This window comes from Ptiloglossa arizonensis, chromosome 4, assembly GCF_051014685.1.
Source record: "Ptiloglossa arizonensis isolate GNS036 chromosome 4, iyPtiAriz1_principal, whole genome shotgun sequence".
Taxonomy (NCBI): Eukaryota; Metazoa; Arthropoda; class Insecta; order Hymenoptera; family Colletidae; genus Ptiloglossa; species Ptiloglossa arizonensis.
The window spans coordinates 8379918-8404678 of NC_135051.1; the positions used below are offsets into that span (position 1 = coordinate 8379918).

The window sequence follows — 24761 nt, forward strand, 5'->3', positions numbered from 1 at the left end:
GAAAACCCCTCTGAGAGTATTTACTTGCAAACGCGGCTCTTAGCGTCTACTCGAGGCAAGCGTGCAACCGACGTGACCATGGATTTCCTGGGAGAAAAAGAGGACCCGATGATGATGAATATTCTCGTCAACCTATTGGCGATTGTCCCCACGAGTTCGGTTCCAATGTTTTAAGGGGAGAGGACATGGATTAGTCTCAGGCCCAAATAGTCGAAATCCGCCGGTCTTTTTTCTTTTTTTTTTTGGAATTCCCAGGGTCGAGTATCGTGCACGCGGAGATCCTTGCTAGGTCGAAATTCGCCGTGTCTTTCTTCTTTTTTTTTTCTTTCTGGGAATTCTCAGGGTCGAGTATCATGCGCACGGGGATCCTTGTCCAGGTTGAAATCCGCCGTGTCTTTTTTCTTTTTTAGAATTCCCAGGGTCGAGTACCGTGTGCACGGCGGGGATCCTCGTCCAGGTCAAAATCCGTCGTGTTTTTTTCCTCCTTTTTTTTCATTTATCTTTTTTCTTTTTTTTTTTGGAATTCCCAGGGTCGAGTATCGTGCGCACGGGGATCCTTGTCCAGGTCAAAAATTCGCTACAATCGACCGCTTATTGCTACTCGGCGGAACATTTTTTTCTTTCTTGTAGGGGGCCCACGGGGCCGTATAAAACCAGAGAGAGGCTGGCCCAAAGCAACGGGGCCTGGATATTCCGGTTCACTTAATCGTTTCTTCGGACTTGAGATCGTGGTCGGGCTACACTCCTCCATCTCTCTCTCTCTCAAAAAATGAAAAAAGATCGGGCGCTCTGGGTACACAAAGGACCCAGAAAACGTTCTAGTCTCGGCCCGTAGAATCCGGCTACTCAAATTGGTCGCCGGATGTAGTCGAATATCGTAAAACGAACTTAGGCGCGGTGCATACTGGGTACACTGTGAAGAAGTATAGTATCGGTATGATTGATCGTGATGCGTCGAAAAACGAATAATACCTCGAGGGGATAGCTCTAGATTTAGAGAGCCCAAATTTAGGCTTCTTTTAGCTATTGAAAATCGAGTACGTTACAATACTCTCCAATGAAAAACGTGGTTCAAGCGTACCGAGATTTCACTTAATTTTTCTCTCAATCAGAGACTCTAATTCTTTAATTTTAAGAAATAGTAATTCGAGTGATAGAACAATTGAAAATGAAACGATTGAAAATTTTGCAAAATTTCCAATAGTAATTTCCACGGGAAGGAAACCTCGCGCGTGAAATTATATTGCACATTTTCTATCTACTTTTTCACAAATGATCACCACCTCCTGCATGCCATTGTTACATTTTAAGAGGATACTTGGTCTATTCCTCGTCCTTTGAATCCTGCGAACGTTCGCGAAGATCGACCTCTTTTTATCCTTGTACGCGTGATACTACGCGTTATTTAAATAAACTCGCCGTTATTTCCACTTTTGAGTACTGTTCTCGCGTGAACGAAGAACAACGAGATCGAGGATGATTTAAAACCAGTACAATGAATGCAACGATACTTGGAGTAGTTTCTCGTTGAAAATAACCAGCTGGTCGTTTCAGAAAACAGCGAGTCAGCTACCGGTGAAAAAATTAACGCATGCCTTTACGCTGTCCAGTGTATTTACTTTAAAATATTTTCACGAACGTTTACCTTCCACGCGTATCGATGAACGTGCATCCTCTGTACCTTTCCGCATGAAGCTTCTCGTTCTTCTAATGCGGCGCTGTACCTCTTGCATCGATGTAGCAGTATTTGTACAGGGTGCTTTGGTTATCGAGGGATTTTCTAGGACATTTTTTGTTGTTGTTGTTGTTTTTTACTAACTTTCATCTTCCTGTCGGATAAATTGAACAATAATCCTAGTGTAAAACAGGATTAAGTAAACTCCGAGTGCTCGAAACCGCTCTCAACGATAAACCACCAAAGAGTTTATTTATCCCGGATTGGTATCAACGTCTTGTCCAAAAATCGATTCTACGAATCGGGAATAAATAAACTCCGAGAAAGTCGAAGATTATTATCGAAAAAAATCACCGAGGAGTTCATTTAATCCCGATCGATGTTTTCGATGTATCGTAAAAATTTCTTTCGCGGTGTCCTGCACAACCAGTCAATCTGATACCTTTCTCGTCGTTGTTTGATCCTCGCTTGGATACGTTTTTTTTTTGTCAGTTTGCCACCCCTGTTTTGTGCTTCTAGCCTGACGCTAAAGTCACGCTTGAACGTCACTAGCGCCTCGCGTGACGGCGTGTGCCGTCGAAGAGGAGCGATCCCGTCGAGTTCGTTCGTTCAGGGAACACGCCACGTTTCGCGGAGCCGATGATCGTTGGGACTGATGAGAGGACATGGGGCTTGCCGGACGAAACGTCGTCCGCGAGGTCTCCGTCTCAGCGTTTAACGCGCTGGCACGACGCACGTGAATTCTCCGTAACTCCGATAACGAGTAACGAACGTGCGCGCGCACCGGGTGTCCCGAAACGAGCGCATGCGTGACGCTCGGTTTACGAACGTCGAGACGCGCGAGGAAACGCAACCGGGATTGTTCGACGAACTGTATCGGTAATTCAGAAACAGAGATCGGTAAAGACGAGAGAGAGATTCTTATACTTTTCAAGATCATTGTTACTTGTTTACACGAAATGGTTACGTTTAGTTACTATCAAACGATTGATCCCTCTCGAGAATTTTGTTATTAATTCTATGCTTCGACCGCTTTGCATTGTTCCTTGGCGAAGATACACAATATCGGTCTCAGGGGAGTAAGAAAGAAGTCTAAGAATAAACGTATCGCGACGTTTGCCGCGCGGTAACATTATTTTCCACGCGATCGTTCGTAACGTGTTTTCATTTTACTCGCCGGGGTTTTTAGATTAACGTTGTACACGTCTTTGGCGAGAAGGACCGAACCGAAGTGATCGAAACAAAAGAATCGACCTTCGTGTGTACCGAGGTCGCGAGAGAACAGTGGTTGTGTAAATACTCCCGAACCCAGATGTGTACTGGTCTGTGCGTTCGGTGTCGAAGTATCGTTTCGTCTTACGAATGCACGGGATGCGCGTCCGCGCATCTACTTCGCGCATCGCGAACCTGGGAAGGACCGCCCTCCCCCGATGGGACACGTTTCGTCGTATTCGCGGCAGTGTAACGATACTTATGCGTCGAGTGTAGTTTATTTACAAACGTGTTCGAAAATTCATTTTTCAAACGTAATTTTTCGATGCACTTGTGGTCCAATTTGTCCTTCGATCGCTCGAAAGTCACCATGCGCGTGACTCGTCGATTGTTGTTCGTCGTCCCTTCGTTGTAACGGAACAAAAATGTTTCTGGAAATCGTGTACTTCGAAACGATCTTGAAATTACAAACGTATTAAGTGAAATTATTACGCGATGAAATTATTTCTTATTAATCTCGCCGACATTAGAATCTTCTGCCGCGTTTCTTCGTAGGTCCTTTCGCCGTTTAATGACGCGATACGTTCCGTACGATTCGAATAGAACGAATTTTGGTATCAACGAACGTATTATCTTTGTCGTCGCACGATGGCGCCAGTAACCGTTTGTCGTTGAATTTTTCAGCACAGAGTTTCTTTTTTTTTTGTTTTAATTTTTTTTTCCTTCCGATCTTTACGCCTTAACGGAGAACAAACGCGGTTGAGATAGAATTGGTCATAGAATCGAGCGCGGAAACGCGTGTAATTTCATAAATATTTCCGTGGAATTATCAAGCTCCGATTTACATACGTCGTTCGGGCGAATCGCTCCTTTTCGCGGTCTCCGCGGTGCAAACGGTGACAAAAGCAAACGTTTGCCAACGGCGAGCAAGAGAAATGAGGATCAACGAGAAAACGTTGAACAGCGAGGAATATATATATATATATATATATATATATATCGACACACGGAGGCTAGGTGGTGGACAGAGCTTTCCTCCTTGACGGTGCAAAGAAACGCATCCGAACTGGTCGCCACGCAATTCGGACTCGCGATTCAAATGTTTCGCTCGAATCGCGAACGATCCGGAACACCCACCGCCCCCTCGCGACGATTTTTCATCGCGCATAGATCTCGTGCAACTCGGGGCGAACGCGTAACTCGTTGGATATAAACGTAAAGAAAAATAATTGTCTCCCTTTTGTTTATTTCGTATCTCTCTTTGAATAATTGTTACTATTCGCACTGCATGGTATGTTTGTTTTGAAAAACACTCTGTGTGCTATCGTTTCTACAATGGAGATCATTGAGTGTCGGAAATAACAATAACAATAACGTTCGAGAATGAATCAAATTTTTAACAGTTCCGAGAGTAATCTGCGAGGTTAGGTTACATACAGATTGCATTCTTAGAATCACCGAAGAGTCTATTCGTCACCGAATTGTATTAGCAGTTTTTCAATTTCTCGAATCAGAGAATGTAAAACGTTCAAGGTTAGACGTTAAATTATTCGATCGGTACCGATATCACCAACGAGCGAACGTGATTTTTTTAAAGCGTGATAAAAAAAGAAAAAAAAAATGCGTGTTTTGCGAAACGCGCGGGGCCTTCGAAATCGGTGGTGCCGCTCTTGGCGTTTCGAGCAATGCATGCAATATGGCGGCGAGCTCGGATGTTCTTTCGACATTTCGAAAGAGCAGCAGGAGGTTGAAATCTCTTGAAATCATCTAGCCTTCCTCCTCGCCCGTCATCGTAACGTCATTCGAATATCTCGTTAGGTTCGATACCTTGGAGGACTTTGTGCGGGGCATGCACGTAAACAGGGGCCAGAAAAAATACGAGTTGAGCAAAATTGCACGGTGAGGTTAACCTCGCCGTTTCTGCTGTCCGACAGCGAGCGACACGAACGAGGAAAAGAGAAGAGGTGTGTATGTATATATATATATATATATACACACACCCAATATATATATGTATATATATATACATACACATACACCCTATATAGATATATATACACGCATATATATGTATTTATATATATTTTATATATAATGTGTGTGTATGTATGTGTGTGTATATGTATATATATGTATATATATACACGTGCAGGTGCTGTGAGAGAGAAGGTAAAAGGGATAGGAGTGGAAGGAAGGGTAGAATAGGATCGAAAGAGGCAGAGCGAGAGGGAGGGAAATGAACGGCCCTGGAAGTCATCAGCATCGCGGCTTGGGCATGCAGGGACGTTACAGGACCGTAGTAACCGGTGGTACCCCGACAGGGCCGCACTCGCGCCCTCCAGCGCCACCTCATGCCCGCGTTGGATGGCACCCTCATAATCAACACCCTCAACACGCCCAGATACCTCAGCAGTACACCGGCAACAAGGAATACCCGTATCGACAATGTCCACCACGCTTCCATAACGGGTATATTAATGAATAGCGTGCACTGTCGGTGCAAAATTTCTGTTTCGAACAATTTTTCTTCTTTTTCTCGGATTTTCGGAAAACGGCGCGACTACGACGCGTGAGTCACCCGATTCGAATATCGTCGCTCGATTTAAATCGGACATGCATCGTACATCCGTTCGGTTTCTTTTTATATTCCACGAATAATTGCGTGATCGGTAACATCGTAACCGATGACACTCGGTGCCATTGGACGCGCATATAAATACTGTGTGACGGGGTCCCCTAATCAGAAGTGTGTTGCGATCTGTTATCGTGTAACGAGGTGAATAATTATTACCCGATTTTCTTTTACTCTTTCTTTTGTGCTTGAAGTGTTACGTGGTGTAACCTAGCGGCATAATCAGAAACAGTTTCCCCGACGGTCGGGCCAGGAATTAAACAGTGGGTTCTCATTCGTTCGTTGTGCCCGCGTAAAATTCGACGAATAGAGAAACGGTTAAACCGCGACTGTTGCTCGGTAGTAGCGAGAGCCGTACGGTCAGCGCGAAAGTGTTCGGTTAAGCGACGCGTTCAGCCTAGCAAGTATGTGTTTAATTTTCAGTGTAACCGACATTGAAGAGTCGACGATTCTAATCAACGATAATAAACGCGCGCAAGGGTGCCCTCGCGATGCACACGTTACGACGCTACGTGTGCAGACGTTGCCGCGGCGCACTTTTGTTTCCACGCTGCGTGGTTCAGTCGTGTTTGTCGCTTCGTTAAAAAAACAAAGACCCCGGTGTTTCTTCCTTCGATTTTCGTACGTCGAATCCTAACCCCTCTGTTCGGCGTTCGCGTCGCTGGAAATGCGGGAAATTGCGTCAGATTCTCCCGATCGTTGAGAATTCGATCGTGGTCTATGTTCATGCGACATAGATGTGCGTATTTGCATGTGAAAAAAAAAAGAAAGAAAACGTAGACGTTAGCTTGCTCGTGAGGTGATACGCTCGTGAAAGTGTATCTGTATATACAATCACGTTGTAAATAGAATAGGCATACACGCGAGAGACGAATCGGCGTATCCACGAATGGCACAGTAAATATAAAGCGAAAAAGTTGTATCCGTGTGTTCGATGACGATCGTTCGCGGAATGTAAATTTTTGAATTTATCTTCGTGCGACTCATATGCTGCATGAGACACCATACAGCACGCGACCTTGAAAGTACGACTGAGATCAATAACAAACCTTAGCATTCGTTAACAGAGTAACTATGATTTTCTTATCCACGAATGTTTGAACGTTTGTTCTGTTTTTTTATACCCCCTCTATTTTCTCTGTTCTTTGCGTACCATGTTTACACGTTTCTTCACTGGTTATCTTGTTTAGCATGCCAGCCTTATAAATATCAGTTTGGATGAGTATACACAATGATTCTTCCTTCTGCGTCTGTACTTCTTATTGTTGCGTATTATGTTGTTCGCGTGGAAGAGGTCCCTACTTATCGACCGAGAGTTTTAACGTTAAAAACAGGATTCACGTTCGATCGATTACCGACGGGCCCCACAAGATAGATTCGAACGTGTAAGTCTATTTATTGTATCGTAAACGATTCGTGTAAACACGACAGAATCTCGTCATACGACGGCCACATTTATTCAGCTGTGCAAAGCTAGAAATAATACTGTGCTCCCTTCGTGACACGGTATCTAGTCCAACGGAACGCTTTATCACACGTTCGGATTTAGTTACGAGTTAAGGATAAGAGAACAGAAATGTCGTTGCCATGATGATAATTGCACAGTATAGGTACGCGACGCGTATAAATGTGTTTATTGCTAATAGTTTCACCGGTATCGTCGAGCCGTTAAACCGGTATTCTAGATACCAATTTTTCAATAGATCGGTATGCGTCGGTGTCAAAGAATGGACGTTGATCATAATTTGGCTGGAAGAAAACTTTTTCGGAATTACGCGTGTACGCATGTTACGGTGAAAGTGTACGTTCAAAAATTTCGTGCTACAGTGGTCACGTTTCACGCGTGGGTACGAAACGACCCCAAGTACTGATTACAATTTTACACGAATCTGGATAAATTACTTCAAATTGTAAAAAAATATTAATAAATATTTTTTTTAAACGTTTGGATTCAATTTCGTAATTGTTACGATTCAAAATCGCGAGGGATTGGAAAGTTAAACGTTGCTGGCAAATTATGAGCGACCGTATTTAAATACACGTTTACATTGAACTTCGACAATACGCCACTTTCACCGTAACATCACTTGGGCAGGCTTTATGGCGCCATTGTTAATATTTCATGCTTTTCTATACGTTTAGGGATTGTCCCGGGGTTGGTACGTCTTCCGGGCCAAACGGTAAGGAAGTTTCGTATCACGGGAACGTGGGCGGATCGAGCGTGGGGTATAAACCGCCCCCGCAGCATAGTCCGCAATCAAGAGGTCCACCAGCACATTTTCCACAAGAGCCCGTGGGCCCGCCGACTAATTCTCCGCCATTGCATATCAACATCTGCGGCCAAGTAAGCATGTTCTTTCTCTCTCGCGCACCCACACGCTCGAATACACATTCTCTCTCTCCCTCAGTCTCTCTCTCTCTTAGTGTCACACACACACATACACACAGAGTCTCTCTCTTTCTTTCACTCACTCACTCACTCACTCACTCACTCACTCACTCACTCATTCACTCACTCACTCACTCACTCACTCACTCACTCACTCACTCACTCACTCACTCACTCACTCACTCACTCACTCACTCACTCACTCACTCACACACTCACTCACTCACTCACTCACTCACTCACTCACTCACTCACTCACTCACTCACTCACTCACTCACTCACTCACTCACTCAGTCACTCACTCACTTACTTACTCACTCACTCAGTCACTCACTTACTTACTCATACGCGCGCGCACGAGACAACGCTCGTGTATAAAGGACGATTTAAAAAAATTTGATATACCCTCGCAGGAGAACGCGATGCGTGGTCCATTATTGAATATGAGTCCAGGCCTCGGAGCTAGCGGCGTCGACATGGAGTACCGTAGAAGTTCTCAAGGTATATTCGGAGTTTTGAAACGGTCTATCGATTTTTACTACTCGTACGCGTTCCCTCGTTGCAATTCTCCTGAAAGTAACGACACGTTTTTCAGCCACAAATCAGCTACCTCTAAGCCCGGTACAAATGCAGCCGTCACCGCCATATTATAGACAACCTAGTCAAGACGATGGCAGAAAGGTAAATTATCCTCCATCATTGGGTTTGAACAATATTTCTTTTTCTTTTTTTTTTCTTTTTACATCGCTTCCAACACGAGAGTATTTTAAATACGGAGTAGAAAGTAATAAGTACTTTCGTTTAAAATTTCTCTTCGCTCGCAGAAAGTGTGTAATCGATCAGTAGTATTTAACGGGCAAACGATTGACGCGAATTTTTTTGTTTCAGAGCGAGTCTCCATCCAGAAAACGTCGTCGAATATCGCGCAACGGTGCCGTTTCCGGTATAGAAGTGCGGGAGACAACACCACCGTCGCCCACACCGTCGTTGCATACCGCTCTACCGTCTATATCGTCCCTGCCATCCCTGCCGACGCCACCGCCATGGGAATTCTCACCGGCGCCTCAGAGACGATCGCCCCGTAATCACATGTCCACTCGGGGTAGCCCGACGATCAGAAATCGTTATCAACGTTACACGGATTCCTTCGGGTTGTCTCATCCTTTCCTGCCGGGTCATAATTCCCATCCGACGATTCACAGTTCCCATCACGGGATCCACGGTTCCCATCACAATATACACAGCTCGCACCACAATCTGCACAACACGCATCACAACATGCATAGCGCGCATCAGACCCATCCCCATCATCCAGCGGGCACTGGACATCATCCCGCGCAAGGAGCGAACGGCCCTGTGGTCGTGGACGTTGGTCAAGTCGGTGTTTCCGGCTTGGGGGTCGCCGTTAGCGGGGAACCGCTTTGGCATCCACCGGGAACAGGTTACAGATTCCCTTGTCAGCTGCACAGCATATACACACCGCCCACAGCGCACGCGTTCGCGCACTCGTGTCAGGTAAATAATCCTTCCCGATCTGATCAAACGATTCTACGTTGGTCGAGGGTTCAGGTATAGGTAGAACGTATTTTCAAAACGTATCCGAGCACACTGTACGTACGTAGTTGAATCTGTTACCGTGTATTCGCTGACTGTACAGCTAGAAAATACTTTTATCCATCTCCGTCGACCCGAGAATACCAAACGTATTTCGCAATCGTACCGTCAATGCTGAATATATCCACATTTCGTATACAGTAATTGCATAAGCAGGGAATTTATTCGGTACGTTTTGTGTACGATTAACACGAGCGATACGATTATTCTTTGGCAATGGAAACGATTCTGGTGCATCGTTTACGGGGACTGAATAGATAGTATAAATAAATATTCGGTCATCGTGCGATAGAAAATGTTGATCGTTCCAAGTATTATTCAATTAGAAAATTATCTGAACGCGACCCACCCTGTTAGAGCTCGGTCAGGTTTGCTTCAAATGAACGTATTTCCTTAGGTCACCCATCATCACAGTCACTACTCAACAGCTCATTCTACCCATCCGGGTCACAGTCTGGTCGGTTCGATAGTCGGCGCTGCATCCAGAGGATATCCAACGCCAGCCGGTGGTCCTGTCGCGGCTCTTCATCATGCTCACGCGCCTCCGCCGCCCGTCCATACTACTCATTACACCGCACACCATCAGCTCTCGCAACAGGTACCGGGAGGAATTTTATCTCTCGCCCTCTGTACCGTACTGCGTGCCTTCGAGTGTATATTTACGTATTCCCCTTTCTTTGTTGCAGCGAGAAGTTGAATTAGAGTTAATCGAATCCCATCACCATCACAGAGTCGGGGCTGCCGCTGGTGCTCCATTACCGTTACCGCACTCGTACTCGCCTCCGGCTCTCACTCAAGTCACGACACCGCCACCCATATTCCTTTCGGAGACCAGAAACAGTCAATTGGAGATGATACAGAGCAGAACGCGACGCGCCGCGTCGAATGTTCACACGCTCAGACGACCAAGGTCCAACAGATGGAGAGGCACGCCACCGATACCACCGACAACTTATCCGGGATTCTTACTCCACTTCTTGTAAGCGTCACCACGACGTGGACGACATTCGTTGTAGTCGCGTTTGAATTTCACCGGTTTGCCCCTGGCGCAATCAACAAAATTTCGCAATTTCCAGAGCGATGTTCAGTAACCCGCCATTATCCCCGTACAGCCAAGCGGAGCTGTCGTCGCCCGATTCGGCGACCGAGAATTACGAGGCTTTGCTATCTCTGGCCGAGAGACTGGGCGAGGCTAAACCGCGTGGACTCACGCGTGCCGAAGTCGAGCAGCTACCTTCGTATAAATTCAACGCGGAGACGCATCAGGGTGACCAGACGAACTGCGTGGTCTGCATGTGCGACTTCGAGGCACTGCAATCGCTCCGCGTTCTGCCATGCTCGCACGAGTTTCACTCGAAGTGCATCGACAAGTGGCTCAAAGTAAGCGACGTCGATTTTAGAGGTTTGAGAGACCATAGGATCGAACGATCCACGGAACAGTGGCGGACTCCGGGTCACGTTTCACCTGTAGTGAGATTAGTTCTATGCAATGGTTCTTTAAAATTGATTCTGGTAGATCTCTTGTTAAATTTGTATTATTATATTCTTAAAGAAAAGGTGAAATATTCTTTACAGAACTTTCTTACAGAAAGTATTACTCACTTCGATTTTGGAATTCGGTAACACTAATTTAGAAAGTGTAAGGTTTTTCTTTACTTTAAAATTTCTATCTATGGAAGACCTGGTGTTCGCCACTAGGAGGTTAATATGAAATTCTCTTTCACTTTCGCTTCTCTTTTACAACAATTCGTTTCTTTATCGAAACGTGAAGGTCACTTTTAGGTTTTTAAATGGATGTCCAATATATTTCTTACCTAACAAAAACATTACACCGAATGGGATCTAAAATTAACCTGTGTATTATGAACGTTTTCAGCTGGAATTTCAGTCCTCTGTAATAAACAAAGGTGTACAATAATAGTATAAGTATAACAATGAGTAAGAGGAACAACAAATATACCCAATTTATTACCCATTATGCCATAATAATGGGTTTTCTTTCCTTTTCTTTTTTTTTGCTTCTTTCTATAATATAAAAAATAAAAAAACAATTCTCACAGGAATATATTTCATCTGCATTCATCGTGAGTAAAAATTCATGCTACAATGGAAAATCAATTCAGTATACGTATTTCCAACCGATGACCAACGTTATATATAGTACTATATATAACGTAGCAAACGTTATATTATATATAGATTTACCAGCACACAATGTCAGGCATTTGTTTCGAGTCGCAAAATTCTCACGACCTTATTTGTACCACAAATTTTCTCCCATGGTGGACAAAATTCAATCTTCAACGATTTTCAGCGATTCTTATCAATCGTGACATTCGTGTTCAAATTGTGTATCTCTTACTGTCGAAAATGCAAACTATCGTCCACCGTTCAAGGTGGACTATCGTCACCGTCCATCGATCGATTCGTCATTTTCTCTCCTTTTTCTTTTTACAGTCGAACCGAACGTGTCCAATATGCCGCGGCGACGCTGGAGAATACTTTGGGAACAGCGGCACCAGTAGCGACTGACGCCGAGCTGCTGAAGTGCACTAGCGCCAACTGTCGCGAGCTGTCACGTTGCTGGTTTGTGCAAATTCCTTTTGATAAGCGTTCGCGCCTTTTCTCTAGCCAGGGGCAGGGAGAGATTGTTAGAAGGGGGTGGGGGTGGATTGGAGGAGGGCCGACGGGGAGCGTCTTCTTTTTTTTGGTTAACGATCCCACTCACGTTCACGAAGAACCACACAACAGTCCGTGCGTCTCCCACGAGTCGATGGGGTGACACGAGAAAGAAGAATACACGGGGGGGGGGGGGGGGGGGGGATTGCATTCAGAGTTTGGAATCATGTCGGTGTTCGAGAAAAGGACCGTAACGAATTGCAAAAAAGAAAAAAAAAGGTACACGATTTTAAATTACAGCATGCAAAAGAATTTGTACAAGGCGAATAACGTTGCAGCGTTTATTCCATTGATCACACACACACACGCGCGCGCGTGCAAGGTGAGTCCGGTAACTAGGTCGAACTGTGTCTCTGTTTCTAACGAAGATGGAAAAAAAAACTATGGAGAAAAATTTTTCATCGTTTGTCAAGCTCTGTTATTGTATTGTGCTACTTTTTTCAGAGTTGCATCGGTGCGGTTGCAGTGTGCAGTTGCAGTGTGTTAAGTTGCACTTGTTCTTTAAATGGAAGTATACCTTTTTTTTTCTGCGAATTTGATTCTTCAAACGATTCTGCGTAAAATGGTATTATAGTACCATGTCGAAAAAATTAATACTTTTTAAGATATTTAACTCTTTATTAATTTTTACGATAAATGGTCAAATGTTCCACTATTGCGTTCGAAACATTTTCAGTTACGTTCTTCAGTTGCTGAGTACTCACATTTGAATAACTGCTTGCAATTCGCTCTTTTATGTTATCTACTGAAACAAAAGCTCACGAATAGACATTATTTTTCAATATCTTGAAAAATATTAATTTTTTCGATATAGTATTCAAATATTGCAGAATCTCACGAAGATTGAAATTGCACAAAAACAATTATAGAATTCCGTTTAAGAAACTCGTGAAATTGCAAATTTCAACTGCACCGATGCACCTCGGAAAAAAATCGTTCTGCACGATGCTAGAGCTTGACAAACGATACGAAATTTTTCCCGACAATGTTTTTTCAATCTCCGATAAAAATAAAGATACAACCCGTCCCGGTTACTATACTCACCTTGTACATACAATATCTCGGGATTTGTGTACATAATTATCCGTATACAAAAAAACTATTGCCACTTTCCCACTAACTTTCCAAGTTTTTATTATTATTATTATTATTATTATTATTATTATATGAGTATAGTTATCTTTTAATTCTAGAAATTGTACATAAAAACTTGCATAAACACTCCTATACATATATACATGTGCGCAAACAAACCAATCGTAGTGGTATTCGTTTGGGTGCTTAACCAAATGTAGTGTGTAAAATTGTTTCCTTGTTTCTTTTTTCTTCTTCTCTTTGTCTCTTCTCGCAAATGAAGAATAATACGCGCGCGGCGTTATCGTCCGTTAAAGAGGAACATGCAAAAGTGGTCGTGAAAGATTCGCTTAAGATCGAGTAAACAATACGGCTCTTTTGTGTCTCTTTCATTCGTGGCTCGAGTGATTATAATTTGTCACGTCGAATAATTGTATCGTAAGTGTTTGCTGTAATAGCGTTCAGGTGCTAAGTGGGTAGAGTTGAACCTGTTGGATTGTTTCGTCGAGCGGTTGTGACTGTTTAGTAACGTATCGGACAACACTTCACGAGTGAGAATTCGTTTCACCAGGCGGTGATTTGTCGGGGGTTACTTGTTTCTGTTTTTTTTTTCTTTTTTTTTTTTCGTTTTGTTTTCATCTCATTCTTCGAGCTGTGTATCCTTTTCGAAGAACGAACGAGAGATAGATAAGTTTTTGTACACGTTGTTTAACGCGATCGCATTCTATCGTAGAACGTAGACTTCCGGAACGAAAAAGAAGACGTAATGGCGGATCAAATTCAAGTTCGAATCGTAAGAGTACAGAGAGAGAGAGAAAGAGAGAGAGAGAACAATGACAACCGGTCAGACCCATCAGCAATAGTTATTTACGCATTAAAAGAAAAGTAAAACTACGCGAAGAAGATCCAAAGCTGAATAAAAGCAAAAAAAAAATGTAAGATTGAAAGATAAGAATACTGCTTCTGTTTCCTGCGTATCTACCTCTAATAGATGAAATGAAACGATTCATATTTTTTTATACACACATCTCATAAACAATAAACACACGTGCGGTGAGAAAACCGAACGAAACAAAAAAAAAACAACGGGTGAGTAAAGAGACGGTGGGTGGGGGTTGGGGGGGGGGAGAACCGAACTGGCGAATTGTTCGACGTTTAGATTAAAAGTTAAAGATTATGGTTCATTGGGTGAAGGTGAAAAAAGAAAAAGAAAAAAAGGATGAGAAATATTGAAAAATGTCTCCTCACGGAATTGGATTCAATTGCTCGAATCGACGCGCTCAAATACTCGTTCTTTCGAAAGAAAAATTTCTACGTTTCCGAGATTCTTCGTCGAGGCCTTCAACGTTGTCCAAAATTAACCGAACCAGAAAAAAAAAGAATCATGATTTTTCGATCCACGCGTTTCAGTTTCCAAGTGGAAAAATTTCCAATTATTTTTCTCGTTCAGAAAATATTTTTCTAAGTTGCAACACCCGTTTGTTCGATTCTTTCGTGAAAGATGTTAAAGAAAGGACCCTCTTGCGATCAATTTTGTAACTTGCATCGCCAGAACCCTCGTTTTCTTGATTCTTTCGTCGGATCGGTTATTTCAACTCGAGACGAACGAAACAATGGCAACATTTTGATTGATTCACGGTTTTCGCGTCAGACGGGCCGCTAAACGAAGAATGAAAACATTATGCAGAGAAAGGTGGTCGACTAACGTACTCGTATTGGAAACGAACGTGACACCGTACGATCATGTTTGTACCTCCTTGATCTATCCTTCCATTTCTTATTGCGTGCCTTTACCGTACTGATCGAGTATCGGGAAACGGAGAGTTCGAGCGAGAAAGGTGAAGGGGACGCGTACCATGCACCCATTGGACAAAACCGAACTTTGACCATCATTGTGTCGCACGATTATCGAGACGGAGCTAATCGAGTGCTCGGGACGTTCGAGTGATCGGAGAGAATTCACCGATTTCGAAAAAATTCGCTCGATTCTCGAACGCTCGAGTAGCTCCGCAGCGATCGTGTCTGAAAATTCACCGCTGTGTGCGCGAGAACGTAATTACGGAAGTCTGGAGCACAAAAGCAAAATCATGGAACACGTGGCTAGAGAATTGTTACTACCGTGTCCGCCTGCCTAGCTGAAAAACGATCGAGGATACGAAACGCGACGTGTCCTCTCGATAACATTACACTCGAAGCAAGATACGAAGCTCTCGTAGATTCGTTTTTCATTTCTCCTTTTCGTTTCTTTCTTGGCTTATGATTTCAATGTTTAAACGAACTTGTTTGGTTCTCGAATTTTCACCCGTTACCGATTTTCGCGAAGGTGCTTCGGGTGCGGTTATAATTGTTAATTGTACGGGGAAACGGTCGACGAATTTCGATGCGCGGACCGTGTAAAATTTTCTATACTCTCCGCGTTGCAACGTCGACGCAACGTATTGGCTACTAGTCGCCAATTCTGTCTAGCCTAATAGTGTTTCTCCATTCGTGAGCTACGCGCTATCCACCGATCTGTCCACGCCGTGCGGGTTGACACGGTGTACAGCGATTCACACGGAAGCGAAACTCGTCCGTATAACCGCATATACGTAAAACATGTACTTTTTTAGTAGCGAGCTACGGGATTCTTACCAGCCGCATTCGCGACGAGCGTTCGCAGAGTGCGTCACGACGCGTGATACGATCGAACGAAGTTGGACGACGAGTCACGAGTACGAGTCGGAAATCTCCGTTCAACGTTTTCTCGTTTCAATCGGTCGCCCATCGGCTCGCCGCGAACGCGAGTTGGGCAGTGTGCAGCGGGACGTAAAACCCGGATCGTTGTCCAACACGATATCAAAAACTCACGTTTGCTGCGTGTGGGTGTGTGTGTGTGTGTATGCATGTGTTGTTTGTACGCGTGTTTGTGAACGTAGGGAGGGGCTGGACGAGAGAAATGACGGTGAAGGAGTGTTGGTTTTTTCCTAGACGTGTAAGAGAACACATATCACAAAAATTTCCATCGTGTCCACGCGTCTCACGTGCTAGCCCTTCTTGTCGCGTTTCGACTCGGCCGGAAGACGAAGGGGAAAGCTCGTTTTCTACTAGTGTAAATCCGCGCGAAACTGAAAGAAAAAAAGAGTTTGTCGCAAGGGACGAGCGTTCAATCAGAAGAGACCGATGCCGAATATGATCGACTCAAACGTAACTGCGTTCACTTTTTGGTTAAAACATCCGTTTGGATCTTCGAGATCTTTCTGAGAAGGGAAAGCTGGGCTGTAGAAGAAAAAGGAAAAAGAAGGGTAGAAGCAAATTGTTTCGAAATCGTCAGTACCGATAATCAATGTCGATTGATACTATTTCCGGCTTCGAAGCGCGAGCTGTGACCTTTCGGAAAAGCTTTCTAATATTTTATCGACATTGCAGCTGGCTTCGTCACGGCTCTCGTGACGCGTTGACGCTGTAATATAATATTGTAGGATACTGTATAGTATAGTATCGGTACGATACGCGTAGTAGCTTACGGTTCTGTGCGATAATATATCATAGTAAATGATATCGATACGGCTATGTATGATAACTGCGTGACAGTGAATGAGAACGAATGATGCTGTACGATAATATATCGTAGTGCATGATATTATACGATAAAATGTACGATGACGCGCGATAATATATCATAGTGCATGATATTCTACGGTAACGTATGGCAATGTATGATAATATATCATAATGTATGACATAGTATGATAGCTAGTGTATGATACTGCGCGAACGAGTACGGTATCGTACAATATCGTATCGCACTGTACGATACTGTACGACGATATTTGATCACCGTACGGTATTCTACGGTGATGTACGATACCGTCTGACATAGTATAAGGATGTTTGTTGATGTATGATATTGTATGTATGCAACTGTATGATGCTGTATTTTACTAGATACTATACGGTACTCTATGATCGGTGCGTCATCGTACGTTCGACGAAGTTACCTGCAATAGCGGCGAAACGTCGAAGCACGTTTGCCAAAGATTACACAACTATATAAAAAACCCAAAAACAGTGAAAAGCCCAGGTCGCGAAAACGTGAAACGCATTAATCGAGAATGTCGATTCTCGGCTCTGGTAATCTTCACCCATCCAACGCTCCGTCCCTCGATACGTTTAGTCTAAGGTAGTATAATTTACTCGTAACGCGTACCATAAATACACCCCGAAAGCCTAGTGTACCAGTCGCAGCAGAAAAACGCGATCGGTTCCTGGAACGTTCCACGGTTTCGCTTTCCAGACTGTTCGTACGCTCTCTATCGAGAGTTTTCGGACATGGAATTTGCGTCGGCCGCGAACAGGGCCGGTGTCGTGTATTTGTTTTATTTTCTCTGGTATTCGAAGCATCGTCGCGCCGCCCTTCGTCGTTTCGTGCACGTTCGAGGAATCGATCACCGATAAACAATACCAAAAGTAATTGTTCCGACGTGTGAGCTCGCGCGAGTCGCTTCGTAGACGTAACGATAAGCTCCGTATAATTTGTACATAGGGTGACATGTATTCGTTTGTATACACACTGTACTCGCGGGGAACGCCGTAGACGTGCGCGCGTTATGTACACGCGGGGTTCCAACTAACCGTGAAACGCGAAAGTATGTTTGATTTCCGATCACTTAGGTTAGAGGGAAGGTGGTTGGCCCCGCAAGTATAATATTGAACTTGCGCGTTAACTTGGCTGTCGTATTGTGCGCCGTTGAGGCCAGCTGCGCGTTAAACTGATTTATGCATATCGAAGGCCATTGCTGAAGTATTCATCTTCTAAAAGCACCGGCGAGCAACGTGGACGCACAACCTAAAGGCCTTACTAAAATAACGTCGAGCCTTGGCCAAGTCTTCCGACCTTTACGCTTTTACCGAGCACACGCGAAAAAAACGTTGCAAGTTATTTACACAAGAAGTCCCGATGTTAAACGATACACTCGTCCGTTGGCACTTTCCTTGCCGATAGAATAATCAATTTTTCCCATTAGAATTCTTTTTCTCGGTTCAATACTCGGGAATTTTTAATCATTTTTAGCAAAGAGGAACATCACGTTATCGAAATTACTTTTTTGTGAGATTGTTTATACAAGCATGGAGAAAAGAAAGAAAAGAAGATTAATTATTTAACTGAGGGTAACGATATACGTGTATCGTTCCTTTGTAACCGATGCTCGTGTTGGTCGTGACTTAATAATAATAATTGGTCGTTACCGAACACCTGACCAGCGATTAACAGTTTGACGCGCAGACTTTTCGCCTGGACGGCAACATCGCGTCGAATCGAGCTTAAAATGCGTCGTTTTGCTCGTTGAAGCGTCTAGGAAACGGCAATAAAATCAAACACCGGTTCTCGCGAGAAAAACAATAGCCACGGAGTAACGGAGTGTCCAAGTGTATTCACGCGCGTTTGTTCAAATACATTGATCGAACGCGATTCGCGTACAACGGCCCGTGTGCGAGGGAACATGATAAAGAAGCACCGATTCTCGGCGAATCGCTTCACTGGCACACATAGTACAAGCACCGCCATTAGTTTACGTAATTTGTTCGTTCACGTGCGAAAGAAGAAACGGTAACAGTATTTCTCTCGCGGCGAGGCAGTGCTTTTTTATCGTGCGGCTTTCTTTTTTCCTCGGCGTTTCTACGTCGGGACCTATCTCGAAGGCGTGCACCGCCATCTGGGCTTCGCAAAACGAAGTTTCGAAAAGAACGGGCACCGTTGAAAAAAGATAAAGCGATGCCCGTGCAAAACTTACAACGCGCAAGAACGTTTTAAAGTTCGGGACGTCTGCAGACGGACTTACACAACCTATGATCGTTTGTCAAGGCGAAGTTATAGGATGTTGGTCAGTTTTCGACTCAAGGTCACCTTACAACCGTTACGATAAAAATGGAGGAATTACTGCGATTCGAATTCCGTTTAAAATACGCGATTTTGTTTTTTCGCGAGAAATGTCTACGAAATGTTTATTATTGTCGCCGAATCAGTGTGCGTGGTCGAAAACTGATTAATTTCTATCTTGTAACTTTTCTTCGTTGAATCATCACGAATTCGATAATCGATGATCTACCCGTCAGAAGGTACGCCTTGTGTATTGGTTTCTTTTCCTCGGAAATTGTTTGTCCTTCTTTTATTTACTTCTCTCTCTCGTTGGCGTAGTCAACGTAGGTCATACTGTTAGCAAAATAATTAGTGTAATATCACCGGGATCGTAGACGCTATCCTCGGCAGTCGACCTCTATAAGGATTTTCTACTTTATAGTAAGAATTAAATGTCGCTGTCGCCGGCACCGCCGCCGCCGCCGCCGCTGCTGCTGCCGCCGCCGCCGCCGCCGCCGCCGCCGCCGCTGCTGCTGTTGCTGCCGCTGCTGCTGCTGCTGCTGCTGCTGCTGCTGCTGCTGCTGCTGCCGCTGCTGCTGCTGCTGCTGCTGCTGCTGCTGCTGCTGATACCATTATTTTCGTTAATATACTAGAAATGCGTTAGACGTTTTTTATACACACTCGATTTAACGTTTTTTAGTTGTATTACCACTATTTAATTTGTTCGTTAGTTCTTGTTGTTATTATGATGATGATTATGATTATGATGATGATGATGATGATGACGACGATGACGATGACGATGACGATGACGATGATGATGATGATAATGATGGTGATGATGATGGCGGTGGTGATGGTGATTATTATTATTATTATTATTATTATTATTACCATTATTGTTGTTGTTGTTTTTGTTGTTGTGCATCACTACCATTATTATTATGTTATTATTAACGTACGATGATATTGGTTCATTAAGTTTATCAATAATTAGATTGTAATCGCTAATGTCGGGAACACTTTGTTAATCACCAAAACGAAACGAGTTTCTGTCTACCGGGGAGACGTTTCGATCGTTTTAAAGGGAAAAAAAAAACGAGAAAAAACATCGAACCGCGTCTCCGTGGAAGCAAACCATTGTACAGACGCGAAGATAACGATGCCAAACATTATATATTATTAATACCGACACTACTGCTACTACTACTACCGCTGCGATTATTTTCATTATCCTTATTATAATTTTTATCGCTATTATTAATATTATCACGATTATTTTTATTATTATTATTATTATTATTATTATTATTACTATTATTAATGAAATATTATCAATCATTATTATTCTCAGATTACATGACTTTTTCACGTTACACATTCAAAATTTCTTTTCAGTTCAACTTTATTTATCGACTCGTCCTTGTTATTCGCATGCAATTTCCATGAATTCAAACCACGTTGAACCACGATCGTAATTGATTTCGTTTAACATCGTGCTTCGAGGGTATCTACACGGCTAACGAACGTTCGAATTTTGTCCTCATCTAATTGCACGCGCGACGTAGAAACACAATTGATCGCAATCCCTTTTTGTATGTTTTTAGTCGATACCGCACGAGCATACACGTCGCGTCGTGTTTGTATCGACTATTTCCCTATTCGTTCTCTGTTCAGTTAGGAAGTGCCGGGACCAAGCTTTATCGACTCATTACTAGGTTAAATTCGTATCGATTCGTTTTCATTGGTTCTCATATTCCACCGACACCGGTCGAACCCGACGGTAACACGTATTATCGATCGCGCCATTACCGATCGATCCGCAAGGCTGCCGTGGTAACGGGGCCCCCTCGATCGTGTCGCTGAATTTCGCAATATAACGCGCCCCGACCAAAGGGAGTTAGACTCTAATTTGCGACGACGATGCTATTCCAATCGACAGGATCCCCGGCGTGCTCTCTTGCCACCCTCGATACTCGTGCATTTCGTGCCTGGTTAAAACGCGCAGCGAGGGTCACAAGAGGAACGGGAGAAAGGGGGACAAAAAAAGTAAGAGTAAAATGAAAAGAAATCGCGTACAAAAGATGGACGTAATCCATGAGGGTCTGGTTGACGCGATAGTATTCGAGTCACTTTAAAGTGGGATATGTTCATATCTCGCGATCAGTGGCACACTCGAAACGTTGTATCCACTTTAAGCGCTCGACAGCTACGCTCGCCTACGAACAGCTCCTCTTTAATACCAACCCCTCTGGCTAGTAGAATTTATAGGGGGTGGGTCGTGGACTTTAGAACATAAACCCCGTTCCCCCCTATTCTCTGTGTTTCTCGCTCTGCTGTACCTCCCTGGGTTTTATCGTCTCTATCCGCATTTTCGTTTCTTCGCTTCACGTTTTATCTTTCACTTTCGATGTTTCTGTCTCTCACTCTTTCTCTTTCTCTCTCCAATCAGCGGAGTTGAACGTATCTCTCCCGCCCCCTTCCTACCCTCTCCATCCTCTCTCTAAGCACTAACTCTCTCCCTCTTGGTAGTCGGCAACTTCGATATAACCGGGCAGAGAGTTAACGCAGGAATGGGCAAGCAGAGCGAACAGACTACAGGACGGCGGGGTCGAAATCAATTTCACCAGGTAAAATTAACACGCGCTCAAGGAATGCGGTGTATCGAGGGTGGTGAAGTTGCGAGCCTGAAATCTAGTGCCGCGACGTTTAGAAGCTTTTTAAAGCACTTATTGTTAGATCCAAAAATGTTACGTTACACCGCGTACAGTCGATGGGGTAATAGTGAAGTCCTCTAGGTACGGTCCGTATTTACTACGCAATTCGAAACCTTTGTTACCGATCACGGTAGTCGACGACAGTTGGTACAAAAGAAAAAAAAAATAAAGGCGATCGTATTATATTTGCGACTCGTAAAAATTTCGACTTCGCTGCACCTTTTCCATCGACTCTGCATCTAAAAAATAATCGATCTGTCGTCGAAAAAACGAGAGCGACTGAAAGATTTACGCTTCTTTTTTTTCTTCTTTTCTTATTATTCGCTGAAATGGGAATTTGTAATTCTATCCAGTGAACACTGAGAAGTAGCGTACGCCCAGAGCAGATCGATGCGAGAGAAGCCTGCTTCCATCAGCTCGCATGAGGGCATACGCGTTCGCGCGCATTTGCTTCGCCCTGGTCAATTGAGAGACTTTTCTACGGAAGTGCATAATTACAGCATGTTCCATGAAACGAAGAAGTCGAGTGTAAACAGAACTTGTCGCGCGACGAAAATTTAATTGCTTTGCTATCTCGACGCGGCGCTTCAGTCAGGAACGTATCACGAGTCCGACGAGATTCCGTAGTATTTGTATGTATTCGGGAAATGGCCGCTTGCTATTGCAACGGCCCCACTCCAATCACATGGTTTTGTTTGGATTCACTTATCTCATATTACAGAGCGAGATGTTTTCGATTGGACACACGATTTGTTTCCGTCAATCGACAACATTTAGGTACAGACTTACGTATTGGACGAAGTGCATAAAATCGCTCTGTTAATGCTTAATCGCTTCGAACCTCGAAAGTGTAAAACATACATCGTAGTTACCCTTTGAAACCTTTCGAATTACGTCTGAAACAGTTTTTCCGTATCGTCGGAAGTAAAAGAGACAATTTGTTGTCCTGATTTTAGTAAGATATCTTGTATAAAAAATTTACGTCGAATCTCGTTAAAGTGATTAACAGGTTTCGCAAGGGAAGAATATTCGTTGATATCGGTGCAAATGTATACTGGGTAAAATGCAAATGTATAATGTATAAAACTTGGGTTCTACGTAAACATGCGACGTTGAAAGTGAAAGATGACACGCGATCAAATTTGTAACGGGAAATAGCATCGATAGGCAGTTGCAATGTTTTTGTAATGCAGTAACGGTGGCATGTATTTTCGTTTAACGCAAATAGTCGATAAATCAGAATAATAGTATTTACGTAATTCTCTTTACGAAATTCTGTTACAATGTGATTACCAATCGCGAAGGATATAAGAAATATTGTACCTTTTCGAGTTTCACTCAATTCAAGCAAAGGGAGAATCGGATGAAAATTTTAACGCTTATTAAATACAGCAAGAAGTAAAAGATTATTTGAAAGTTAATGCTACAAAACGTGACAAGATCAAACATGTATTTTTCACCCACGTAATTACCCACCAACATAACGGTTCTTTTACCGAAACTCAGAATCAGAATCGAACTGATACTATTTCGATCGCGAAATTTTAATATTACTTAATACCTCACGTAGTCGTGTCAGTCATTGTCGGGGCAAACGAAGCAACCATCATTATTATATATTCATATTATCTTTACAAATCGTCGCTTGAGGTTGCCCTAATTGCGAAACGATCCGTGATCCTTTGGAAGAAAATAAATGGAACGTAGAACGTAAGTTCATGTACATGTGTATACCGCGATACAATGTACAAAAAGCAATATCCACGCTACGTAACACACACACGCGCGCGCGCGCGCGCGTACAAATCACAGGTCATATGTACACACAAGATACGTAAAGAGTACACATTCCTACTTTCGACTAAATCGCAGTTTATCGTAATTTGCCTCACTCGATTGTAAATTTCGGTAGTACACATGCTTTGTAAGATTGTAAGTGCTGTGCATATGTATATACAGGGTGAAGAAAAATAAGAAGAGAATGAAGAACAAAACGTTTAGAACAAAATTATTGTCTGATGGAATAATGTGTCTTATATATGGCAAATAGCGAGAAATCGATATTTCTCAAGAGAACTCGAGATCGATTGCGAATAATAGGTGTGTTCCTCTTATTAGATGGAGTAAAAGTGTAATAGTTTCATAATTACCTGACAACAAAAATCCAAATGGATATAAATTACAGAGTCACAAGGTCTGCTTTGTCTTGTTATAATCAAATACTTTATATTATGTAGTACAGGTTGTCATTAAACGTGTGAACAATCCTATATCATTAAAATCTTTTTAATTACTAAAATGATTGCGTAAAACAATTCGTCTTAAGTACTGTGCATTTTTCATTACACTTCAATTTATATTTCCTTTTATTGGCCAACAACAGAAATTCACTTAATAATGAATGAAAGACTCACTACGGTAAGTAAAAGATTTTTTATTTTTAACAAATCTAAAATAAAATTATTAATAAATTGTGTATAAAAACTATTGATTTTAAGTAAACATTGGAAACTAAAACACGTTTTATGTTTCTTATAATTGTATTAAATTAGAAAAGTCTGATGATTTTTCTGCAATATTTGATATATTAGCAAAAAATTTTTTTTACAGAAGTTTACAATTTTTGTATTATGTATAATATACAGTTTTCAATTCACACATTTTGGTACATACCTATATGTTACATTGTGTTTTGTATATACATGAAATTGATATAATATTAGTAAGTTCTTCTTTGAAATTTTTGGTTACATATTAAAAATTTCTAATGCTTTAATGGTATGGAATGCTTCCTTAAAACTGTAATTTTGCATATTAAAATGATAATGGTACAAGTAAATGGTAATTGCTACATTTAAATGTAAAAATGAATATGTTCATGACAAAATTTGAGTGCAGCAAGTTTACTTTGCAGTGGCATTTAAAACTCTTT

The 24761-nt window shown here is 42.8% G+C and overlaps 1 protein-coding gene across 6 annotated transcripts in view; it reads left to right on the forward strand.

Moving 5' to 3' along the window:
• The window catches only part of Mura (ring finger protein murashka), a 48049-nt gene extending 23950 nt beyond the window's left edge, over nucleotides 1–24099 (forward strand). For 2 of the 6 annotated variants that reach the window (XM_076308278.1, XM_076308280.1), the window contains exons 2-10: nucleotides 5040–5356; nucleotides 7662–7863; nucleotides 8323–8410; nucleotides 8487–8590; nucleotides 8798–9424; nucleotides 9921–10121; nucleotides 10210–10502; nucleotides 10600–10903; nucleotides 11981–12166. In XM_076308278.1, coding sequence (XP_076164393.1) covers nucleotides 5124–5356; nucleotides 7662–7863; nucleotides 8323–8410; nucleotides 8487–8590; nucleotides 8798–9424; nucleotides 9921–10121; nucleotides 10210–10502; nucleotides 10600–10903; nucleotides 11981–12055 — 2127 coding nt within the window. In that variant the 5' untranslated portion in view covers nucleotides 5040–5123 and the 3' untranslated portion in view covers nucleotides 12056–12166. Of the gene's footprint in view, nucleotides 1–4705; nucleotides 4852–5039; nucleotides 5357–7661; nucleotides 7864–8322; nucleotides 8411–8486; nucleotides 8591–8797; nucleotides 9425–9920; nucleotides 10122–10209; nucleotides 10503–10599; nucleotides 10904–11980; nucleotides 12167–19554 lie in introns of those variants that run through there. The other 4 variants (XR_012991629.1, XM_076308279.1, XM_076308281.1 and 1 more) reach the window with 4 other exon arrangements.
• The last annotated feature ends 662 nt before the right edge of the window (nucleotides 24100–24761 follow it).